General features: G+C 45.2%; 2 protein-coding genes and 1 pseudogene across 3 annotated transcripts; all 3 read left to right on the top strand.

Moving 5' to 3' along the window:
• Positions 1 to 950: 950 nt before the first annotated feature.
• LOC306775077 (protein C19orf12 homolog) lies at positions 951 to 1,515 on the top strand (annotated as a pseudogene). The gene is made up of 2 exons: positions 951 to 1,152; positions 1,250 to 1,515. The product of its transcript is annotated as a protein C19orf12 homolog (transcript).
• Positions 1,516 to 2,796: 1,281 nt separating this feature from the next.
• Positions 2,797 to 6,283, top strand: LOC306797441 (uncharacterized protein; the record flags this gene model as incomplete). The annotated part of the gene is made up of 4 exons (XM_079296807.1): positions 2,797 to 2,963; positions 3,231 to 3,315; positions 4,475 to 4,542; positions 4,625 to 6,283. The coding sequence occupies 4 exons, from the start codon at positions 2,797 to 2,799 to the stop codon at positions 5,958 to 5,960; spliced, it is 1,656 nt and encodes a 551-aa protein (XP_079152933.1). The 3' UTR covers positions 5,961 to 6,283.
• Positions 6,284 to 7,105: 822 nt separating this feature from the next.
• pdrg1 (p53 and DNA-damage regulated 1) lies at positions 7,106 to 9,081 on the top strand. Its single transcript, XM_079265233.1, has 5 exons — positions 7,106 to 7,235; positions 8,031 to 8,106; positions 8,267 to 8,341; positions 8,457 to 8,537; positions 8,783 to 9,081. Exons 1-5 carry the CDS (start codon positions 7,152 to 7,154, stop codon positions 8,863 to 8,865), a joined length of 399 nt encoding a protein of 132 aa, XP_079121359.1. The 5' UTR covers positions 7,106 to 7,151; the 3' UTR covers positions 8,866 to 9,081.
• The last annotated feature ends 1,684 nt before the right edge of the window (positions 9,082 to 10,765 follow it).

Raw genomic sequence — 10,765 nt, 5'->3', positions numbered from 1 at the left:
TATGACTACGTCCTCCTCTGTGAACTCATAGAAGGGAACCTCCAGCTTTAGAGGAGCAGGTCCCTTTCTTATCCTTCCTGAAGCATCGTAGTGGGAGCCATGGCACGGACAGTAGCCTCTGAAGTCTCCGGCGTTGGCGATGGGCACACAATCCAGATGGGTGCACACACCGAGGACGATGATCCAGCGGGGGTTAATCACTCTATCCTTGTCATGCTGGGGGTCACGGAGCTCCACCAGATTCACACCCTCCTCTGCTGCGATTTCCTTCTCTGTGTGGTGACGGACAAACAAGGGCTTTCCTCTCCACTTGAAGGTCATGTTATGATTGCATAAGAAAAACCACTGTGTCACACTATTCAATATATGCAGGACAACGTGTGTCAGTGTCTGATGTGATGTTATAGAATCAAAAAACACAGGACATGTCTGTCCTTTGTGCCAAGGTGGTGAGCACTTCCAGGAAATGAACCTTGTTTTGAGTGGTTGACGATCGACAAGTGGGGGTTTTCCAGCTTGTGTGGGGTGTATCTTGGTTTGGTTTAGGTTGTAGAATTTTGGAAGAGTTGGGCCCAGAACACATCATCAGTACTGTTCCCTTGTGTCATTGAGTGTTTCGGCCTTTCAACACTACACACCCTCCCCAAGGGCGGCCAGCTGCAGGATGACCAGCCCTCAGCTTGTGTGCCGTGCCCAACTGTCTCAAACTTGACAACATTGAGAATGGTAGACGTTGAAAGGTTAACAGGTGGGGATTCTCAAGTGGGTATAGTATAGTTATAGTATATTGTACATTGTTGATTTGTGAATTGCTGAGTTAATATTGTATTTGAACAAACTGACAGTATTTTCATATTCTATGCTTATTGATTGCTGAGTGTCTTTCAGTTATAATTTCTGTCATGTCTCCTTAAATGTATTTAAGGAGATCCTCAGATTTGATCCACAGTATGTGCCATCGACTTGATGATGTCATGAAGCTGTGTTGTGAGTTATCTGCCAATCAGCAAATCCAGACCACAGTGAAAGGCTCAGGGAAGGGAGCGGCGGCGGCGGCGGCGGCGGCGGCGGCGGCGGCGGCAGCGGCGGCTGCAGCGGGTGGTCTGGCCTTCGCTGGAGGGTTAGTCGGGGGACGTCTTGGTATCACAGTCGGTAAGTGGGAATAAATGCATGCAACAGTTTCTCCCACTCGTGTGTCTTTGTGTGTGCAATCATAACTCCACAAGTTTGAAACCCTCTTACCCTGTAGGCGGTGCTGTCTGAGGCTTTCTGGGCTGCTGGCTGACCAGTGGACAGTTCAAACTGCTGCCTCAGATCATAATGGAGCTCAGTCCTCAGCAGCAGCAGAAGCTTTATGGTGGTCTTCTGGCCGTGCTGGGAGACATTCAGTGGACAGATTTGGCTCAGCTAACTGCTCTAGTGATGGGCAACGCCACCCTGAAGCAGCAGCTGACGGCGACCCTTCTCGGGTACATCTCCAAGGAGCTCCAGGCGCAGGTGCACTACGCGGATTAGTGTCTGGCAGCACTGTATGAGGTTATTAACTGTTGTATGAAAGCTAGAACACACTTGTGATGACTTATGAACAGTATTTGATGGAAGTTTGAGACCAAAAATCCCCGCAAGTTCGGGGAAATCAAGACGGCACATTGGTGTTCAGCCTGGCATATTACATTTTGTGCCACAAACCTTCTCCTCACGCCTCTTGTCAGTGTCCTGCTTTTTGGGTTCTCACTCACTGATCATAACACCAATTCAAACATTCAAAAACAACATACCCTGACAGTTTTCAGAAGGCTTATTATTCAATCATAGTATTTCTGTTAAATACTGCACTATTTCTTATATTTATTAGCACTAGCATTTTTCTATAATTGTACTCATTTGCTTTTGTAATAAATTTGTTATAATGGCCGGTATGTGTCATGTGATTTACCTTTAAAGGTGCAACGTGTAGGAACTTTAGTTCCAAAACATTAACTGACATTATCCAGATTGTGAAGAAGTAAAATATTACTGGAAATAATGTATTGTGTTGCAGAGATACTGCCAACCAGCAAGGTCCGGTAAAACAACGTGTACATCCGGAGGCAATAGTGAGTCTCTGCAGCGTCCAGTCTGTCCTCAGTCCAACATGAGAGGACGAAGACGTAGAGCTGGCCGGAGGGATTGTCAATAATACATCCATGGTCCTCAGAGGTTTTTTATTGGATTAATTCCAAAGGTGAAAAAACAAGAAAACGCCAGGCACTCTTCCAAGTTTCAGCAGTTTGATTATTAGGTAGTTCAGAGTTTTTGCTTTTTTAACTGATTGCTTTACTTTTTAATTGTATGGAAGCAGTAGTGGAGGGGAAATGCAGAGCCTTATTTCGATAGACCAGGTGGCTCGGTATTTTGTGTTGCACCTTTAAGTTTACTGACCTCTTTTTATCTTTCTTTAAATTACCATTATTTTGGCAAAATTACATTTATGTGATGATCATCACTGGTATTGTTAGCTGATCGTTCAAAATGTTACCAAATATATCGGTAACATCGCAAATTAAAAAAGTTAGGTACCTTTAAACGTGTTTTAGTTGTAGAAAACACAGGTTGCAGTATGAAAAGTATATTACGATAAACGTTCTTCGAACTTAAACTACTTATTTAACTCGTCCCATCCATAGGACTGTATGGTCCCACCATCACACAGGATGGAGCTGTGCTGCCCTCTGCTGGACGGCAGCTGAATTGTCCATCATGCCGACATGTTTTTCATAAAAAAACACGGTGGGTGCTTTTGGCTCTTAGAGCACCATGAACAGCCCCCACTCGCCCTTTTCATTGGTGCCTTCTGAGAGCTTTGGGATGGGCACAATTCTGCTGGAGAGGGTGCCACAACAATGCCTGGAGAGGCTCTCCGTCAGGGACAGGGAGTGGAAGAAGAAGGTGCCGTGGAGCAGCAACAGGCCGAATGTGGCCAGGTAGCGCGAGCCTCAGATGTTATTTGTTATTATGCAGCGACAGCTGACGGTGACAGAGATGCTCTCGTGCCTCTCTCGAGCTGTCGCCTCCACGGCGACACGGGGATGCTCGCGTGTCCGCGCTTTGATCTCCAAACGCGGTGCATTAGTCCGTCGTCTGTGTGTACTGCAAATAGCTATATGCGTTTCTATATTTCATGTATGCCGCGTTATTCGGTTAATTGGTTGTGTTTAATGTTAAATGTTTTTTTCTTTTCTTTTTTCAAGCACCAACATGGGCAGGCGGCAGTCACAAAGGAAGTCACTGCAGTCAGAGTACACGCCGCCAAGTCAAGAAAATAACAACGAGAAGGTAAGCGTGAGGGAGAGCCGAAAGCACGGATCGGTTAGACAGTCACAGAAATTAATCGGCAACCATTTTGATTATCGATTATTCATTTTTCAAGCAGAAATGCCCAACATTTGCAGATAATAGCTTCTCGGATGTGTGTTTTTCTCTGCTTTAGCTGCTATCACTATACATTGAATATGTTTTGAACTTTTGGTCGAACAAAGCAAGTCGTTTGAAGACATCACCTCGAGCTCTGGGAAATTGCTGTGTTTAAAAAAAATACAATTTCCAAGTATTTAACCGATCTAAATTTTTTTTAAAGTTTCTGACTAATCAATAGTGAAAATGTTTCAGCATAACTGGGAAGTAATGATGTGTTTAAAGGTGCAATGTGTAACTTCTAGCATAGCCTCTTCACGTTCTGTTGGCAATGCTACTTCATTTTTTGAATGTGTTAAACATAGACATGTGCATAAGAAGTGGACGTAGTCATCGTGACGTCACCCATTGGTATGTGGATTGCTGTTTTGAAGCTTTAAGTTATGCGCTTTGGCCGTCGCCATCTTGGCTTTTTGCAACCAGTGAACGCAAGTGAATTTATTTCGACTGCAGAGGGAGTGACAGTAAGCATACTCTGCTTTATGGTCCATTTACCAAATGAACATCATGCTGTATTGAAGAAGACTTGAAACTAGAGACTGAGACCATAAACTCATGTTTACAATGTTTACTGAGGTAATAAATCAAGAGCGAAGTGGAGTCATTTTCTCATAGACTTCTATAGGCTACGACTGGCTAAATGGAGGATCGGCGGTTCCATCCCCGGCTCCGGCTCCGCTAGTCACATGTCGATGTGTCCTTGAGAAAGACACTTAACCCCAAAATTGCTTCCGTAGCTGTGCCTACGGTGTGATAGGATGTAAGTCGCTTTGGATAAAAGCGTCTGCTAAATTACTGTAATGTAATATACAATCTGACTTCTTTTTGCAATCAAAGGAGTCTCCCCCTGCTGGTCAGTAGAGAGAATGCAGGTTTTTAAGACACTTGATCATTGGCTTCACTCTTCAGAACCCGTGGTTGCCGCCTGGTTTTAAACTGAAATGATGGCCACATGTTATACATGTATTAGTGATAAGATGAAAATGTGTGCAGGCTTAACGGTGCATCTCTGTCATCACAGAAGCTGCAGCAGAGAAGAAAGCAGAAACCTAACACCCCCTCAACCAAACGCATTACTTCTCAACACAGGTGAGATTGCTGTTTTTTGCAAATTTCGTGCCATTCTGTGCTGCTTCGGAGCTAATATTTAACAATTTAATTTTCCCTTTAGTGCTCAGGGAACCTCAGAGCCAAATTCTCGCCCGCTGTGCCTCGCAGAGGACAGGATGGAACCGAAGGTGCGGCCGGCTGCTCAGCACTGCGGCCACAAGGAACACAAGCACACGGGTTTGAGAGGGAGCAGACACACACCGGCCTTTCCCTGCCACCGCCGACCTCCCATGAGACCTGATCCGCATGAGGAACCGTCCCCAAACCCAAAGGTAGGGAGCCCGAGCAGCCATGGAGAGGGGGACAGTGACACCGACTTGTCTGAGTCGGAGAGACTTCCTACGTCGCCCTGTGGTCGCGTTCCTCCACAGCTCCAGCTGAGGCCGGAGGTCATCGAGGCTGAGGACTGCTCCTCTTGCAGGCCCAGAGGACACAACCATGGTGGTTTGGATTTCCCAGACTTCCTCCCTCCGCCTTTCAACTCCTGGAGCCTCGGTCAGCTGGCCATCTTCTACAACACGGAGGGCCGGGGGGCCCCTCGGCCCAGGCCCGTGGGCCCTTTGGAAAGGTACATGGAGAGGATGCTGCAGCTGGAGTGGCGCCAGATTCAGACTGTCCAGGAGGAGGGCGGGACGCCGGCGGTGTCAGATGTCGTATCCAGCTGCCCCAGGTCGTCCGCCGCCGCCTCGTCGCGCCTCAGCTCTCCGAAGTGCATCCTCCAGTGTCAACGTTCCTTCCCCCTCAACTTCCTGTCCTCTCTGGCCAGTCACTGTGCCCTGCTCTCCGGCTGCGCCTGCACCCTCTGCCGCCTCCGCTACTCCGCCTGCAGCACGCCGTCGTCGTGCTGCCGCTCCGGCCGCCAGTCCAGACTGAGTCCCACGCCAGAGCGCAGCAGGGGCCCCGCATCGCTCCCCAAAAGGAGCTACAGCGAGTGCCGGGTGTACTCCGCGGTCAGGAGCTCTGCGTCCCGAGCTCAGAGGTTCGGCAGCCCCGCGAGGACCAACAGCTACCTGAGGAGAATGCAGGCCTCGGGCAACATCCGCAACCCCGTTCACGGTGCTAACGCCAACCCTCAGTCCACTGCCAGAGACTCAAGTGTCGGGGACCGTTTGGGAGCGCGGGGGGGCGTGTCGGACTACAGGCCCGGGGGGTTTCGGAGGAGGAGTGGCTCTGAGCAGAGAAGTGGTGGAGTCGAGAGACAACAAGGTGCATCGGAGAAAAGACGAAGCGGCTCCGAATGTAGAAGAGGAGGAGCCGAGTGGAGGAGAGAGGCTGAGCTCAGGGAACAGGAAATAAAACCAGATGCCCTCACTGCAATAATAGACAATTTACCTGGGTCCAAGAATTGTCCAATAAACCGACCAAACAGACCGAAACAGGTTGAATTTGTTACATAACAGCAAGTTGAGGGCTGTAAGTGTAATCACAGCTGCAGTCGGCACCTTTATTGTTTGATTATGAATGTATATTTTCAATATGTCTTCCTTATTTTAACAGACTGACAGAAAGTGCAGCAAGACTGTAAATGTATGGATGTTTTGCCAGTTTTTTAATGATTTATTGTTGCATTATTACGTTTAATCCAATGCTGTGATTGCAGTCAAATAAGCTAATGCGACTGTGTATGTTTACATGCATTATCGATGCATACAATAAATCCTTTGAGCATGTGGATATTTATTTCAATTTTTGATTGAAATCAACCCAGGGAGCCTTCGTCAGCACAATAACGATGTATATATTTGTATGCAGGAGTTTTCAACACACCACTCGTGATTCTGTTTTGGTCTGTCAAAAAAGTAACTGCATAATTAAAGTTTACCAAACAATTGTAATTGAAGTGTGTGATTCTTCAAAGTCATGGGTACACATGTGGAAAAAGCTCCGTGAAGGTAAAGGAGGAAGTACTGGGGGAAACCCTGCTGCATCCGGTAACACAACTTTTGTGTTACCGGATGTGTTACCGGATTTTCTGAGGTCAACTCAGTGTCTGGACCTCATTCCAATATACCTTCAATGGCTGGACCTGTATATTGCTGTTCACTTACGGTCTGTGGCTCTGAACAGAGGCTGAGCAGTTTGGAGAGAAGAATGGGGGAGATTGTGCAAAGCGGGACAAATAATCCCATTGAATCAATCACAGCCTATTTGTCAGGTGATAACGTCCCAGAGGAGATCTGAGGGGTGGAGGTGAGTCATTGTAGTAGGCTAATGTAGTTTAAGTGTTGAAAGATAAATGCCCATTGGGATACATACACTTAGAATGAACGTTTGTTTTCTTAATGCAGCCTTGAAAGTATCAAAGTACTTTGTGTATACCTTTGTATATTACAGATCGTGTAAGCATCTAAGAAAGAAATAGATGTTCACATCACAAAATGTTTGTGGCAGAGAAACTAAGCTGCTAAAATACAGGGCAAGCAAATATTGTCCTGGTGCTAAATGCTGGTGTATCTTAGATTAATGTTCATATCTATCATCTATATTCTATCTGTAAGGACTGTTTGAGGGGAATTGTCACCAAGCGGACCGATCTGTTTCCAGTCGTTGTTTCAGGCCGGACGTATTTTTGAGGCAGCACAGCCACCATGGACGCTGTACCTGTGCGTGTTTTGGAGTACTTGACAGAAGTTGAGGAGGCAGCTGAGGATGTTCTCACCACTAAGCAACAGGTCATTAAATACTTACTGGGTTGTTCATGATATGCAGCGCAGGGTCACCTGGGAGGACCGACACGTCAGCTGCCACTGACAATGTTAGCAGCTAGGCTAGCTAGCTCGCGCTTCACAGTCATCTTAAACTACATTTCCATTTCATAAACGTCAAAATGAAGAAACCCAACATGGCAACATGGCTCGGTATCTCTATGCCGATATTGGTAGGACAGAAAATAACGAAATACACTGAAAAAAACACAGTACAATACAAAGCAACACTGCACTGTAACAGTAGATATAAGTTAACAAGTAATACCAACTTGAATTAAAACCATTAACAGACGCTGATGAGTATTAGCCCTGCAGTCCAGTGATTATTAAATCTAGTATTCTTTGATCAAATGAACCAGTACAGTAGTAGATGCAGAATATGTGTGCTCTCTTCATGAAAGAAGACACCAATGACAAATGATATTACTTTGATAAATACAGAAGCTAGTCTGGAAATGTGACTTGGAAATGTATTGTACTGCATTATTTTGACAGTGTTTCATGAAGTCATTTAACATGGGGATGTATATTGCCCTGATATATAACGATAACACATTTAAATGAATGCCACTTTGCAAACTCCGTGTGCCAATATTATAACAATTTCCCCCTTTAAACACTGACATTACATATTTATACTGAAATAGTCAATGACTGTTGATATTCATGTATTTTTCCATTTTCTCACGTACCATAATGACAAAGCATCACCTGCTGTGTATACGTGTGGAGAACTCATGCTCTCTGTGCGTGTTTCAGATCGTGGACCTGGACACAAAGAGAAACGGGAACAGAGAGGCCTTGAACGCACTGAAAAATGAAATGTCAGATTCAGGTGAGCGACTGGTGACAGGAGGTTGTCAGAGAAGAGACAGTGATGTCAGGACACATTGGCTTCGTTTGAGAAAACAGTCATTCACATTACATTACAGTCATTCCCAGTGGAGAGGAGTCGGCTGTACGGTTGTAGTAACGCTCACTGCTGTCATCTGCAGAGAAAGTGAAGGTGTGCTTCGGAAACATGTTCATCAAATTTCCCAAATCGAAGACGAGAGAGATGATCCAGAAAGGTAAAACAAAAATACAATTTTAATTCATTTGAATATAAATAGATTTGTGTTTCGATGTTGGAGCCACATGTGAGATCACCCTGAACTCTTTTGATCTTTCCTTCTCACCCGTTAGACCAACAGCAGCTGGACAAGGAGATAAACGACCTCCGCTCAGCACTGAAAGCAAAAGTCAACCGTCTAAATGTGATGCAAGGTACTGAGGAGCGTCTCCGCTGTCCGGTTGGCCCACAGCGCCTGGCTGGTTAGAAGGAGCGGGTCGACATTTAGGGAAATGATAGTCTCATGTCTCATGTTAAAGGGATAGTTCAGATGTTTTATGAGGTACTTCTCCATGGTCAGTGTATGCAAGTGATGAGCAATTCATTAGCGGCCGCAATCTCATTGTGAATGTCCTGCCAGCAGTGTGAGCATGACGTGTGTCTTTGTCTTTGTTTGCAGGAAAACCTGAGCTGAGAGGCTACAATCTTTCTCCTCTGTCCACCGATGAAGTCCGAACAATTAACAGCCTTCTGAAGACATGACATCGCATCTGCTGACTGCGGAGAAGAGAACATGTTGACAAGATGCCGAAGAGCCTCTGATCAGTTCACGCTAGCCATGTTAGCCTATGGATGATTGACATCTCCATCACCTGCCTTTAGGACTTTTCTTTTTTAATTGTTGTCAAAACATTGTATTCTTCGTCTCAAATCTACAAAAAAAGAATCTAAATGAATACAGAAAGTGTATTTCAGCCACTCCCTCGTTCCTCTCACTTGTTGAAGTTCAACTCCGACATTGTTCAGCCGTCTTGATGAGTGCTTTAAAACCGCCTCGGCAGATAACCTGTATTTTGTAAAAAGAGATGTTCCGATACCATTTTTTCCTTCTTGATACTGATGCCTGAACTTGCGTTAAACCGGTCATAAAATCATACAAGATGAAAACATCTTCACACAACTGAATTTATTCAAGTTTCATTACAAAAAAACTACATTTTACAAGATTACATTTGAACGCATCATGATAATAATTTATCTTTGCCCGATACTCCTTTTACTGAATAGAGCCTGAACGCACCACGACATAACTTAATGCAACCTCCGTTAGCATTAGCTGTTAGCACACACAGGTGCTTAGACGACCACACAGGTCGTAACCAAACTAGCACTTTATTTGCTGGTAAAAATGGAAAGTCGGTTGACTGCTCCTGTTTCTTGTACCATTGGACCCGTTTTTAGGTCCAATGTAACTCAACTTCGGTGAGTACAGCATCCCCACCAATGTAACCTAGGAAGATAAGATCTAATAAACAATAGTTTTCCCCCCCTTACTTTACTGGATTAGTCCCGCTGTAGTCCTGGAGGTCGACAGCATCAGGATCTCACAGACACTCAGCAATTCAACCCAACATTGCTGTTTGACATAACTTGACTATGACCACGTGGTGGCGGTGTACAGCAGGAAGACAGAGCTTCTAACACGTGTTGTTGATGAAGCGCTGCTTTATGTAAGCTGCACCAAAATCTGTTCTTGGGGTTTACTTGTGTTTTCCTGTGCAAATGTTTTCTCATTGTTCAACTCTTTTTTGCAGGTTTCTGTCCTTTAATAAATAAATTAAATATGTTCATAATTTGGTGTTTTTTAGCCTGTGAGATTTGCTCTCACTCAGTATGTGGTTTTCTGACTCAGACATACTTACAATGTGACAACCGGCTCGGGAATAAACTGTAAGTAGGTGTATTGTGTGTAATTCCGTTGTGCATAGACACGGTCGATACAGGAGTGAGTGTGTGTTGCGGGGGTGGTGGAGGTGGTTTTGTTTTCACTCTCCTCAGACTTTGGTTGCGTGCCTCCGCTCTCAGACCTGCAAACCGGCTCTGAGTGATGACTTTATGAGTCAAAGGTTAGGAACCCGTTCATCTCGAAACGTTGCGCAATCGCGCCCGGAGAGGCACGCAAAGGCGCTATGTTAAGAAAAATGACGCGCTGCGTTCTACCTCCACCTGCGGGACTGCAAACCGATAATTGACTGTTCAATGTTCCTCTCCCCCACTGAACTACTAGAGCTAATTATTCACACCAACAGCAATACAAAACAAAGCTGTACATTGTGTAATTATAGTGGGTGGAGACTTGGCTGTATACAGTGATCGTGCTGCAACAGCTGGACTAACATCACTAGGTGTGTGATGAACACGTCCAACAGCTGTCACTCAATGGGTCACTTGAATTCTATCGGAGTTTATCGGCCTCCATTGAGAAGCAGTCTGATTGTATAGAAGTCTATGAGGAAATGACTCAGTAAACATGAGTTTACAATCTCTAGTTTCAAGTCTTCTTCCATACAGCATGATGTTCAATTCCATTATGGTCCATTTAGAGTCACATAGAGCTTTTTTATTTTGTGTGTGTGGCTTCTTCCTGCCAGACTGAGTTGCT

The sequence above is a fragment of the Melanostigma gelatinosum genome, assembly GCF_949748355.1.
Source record: "Melanostigma gelatinosum genome assembly, chromosome: 3".
Classification (NCBI taxonomy): Eukaryota; Metazoa; Chordata; class Actinopteri; order Perciformes; family Zoarcidae; genus Melanostigma; species Melanostigma gelatinosum.
The sequence above is the reverse complement of the archived record's forward strand: the minus strand, read 5'-3'. Positions and strand labels throughout refer to the sequence as shown.

Coding starts and splice junctions, on each gene's coding strand:
- pdrg1 (XM_079265233.1), top strand. CDS start 7,152: ATGGACGCTGTACCTGTGCGTGTTTTGGAGTACTTGACAGAAGTTGAG. Junction 8,107..8,266: donor AAATGAAATGTCAGATTCAG/GTGAGCGACTGG, acceptor TGTCATCTGCAG/AGAAAGTGAAGGTGTGCTTC. Junction 8,342..8,456: donor GAGAGAGATGATCCAGAAAG/GTAAAACAAAAA, acceptor CTCACCCGTTAG/ACCAACAGCAGCTGGACAAG.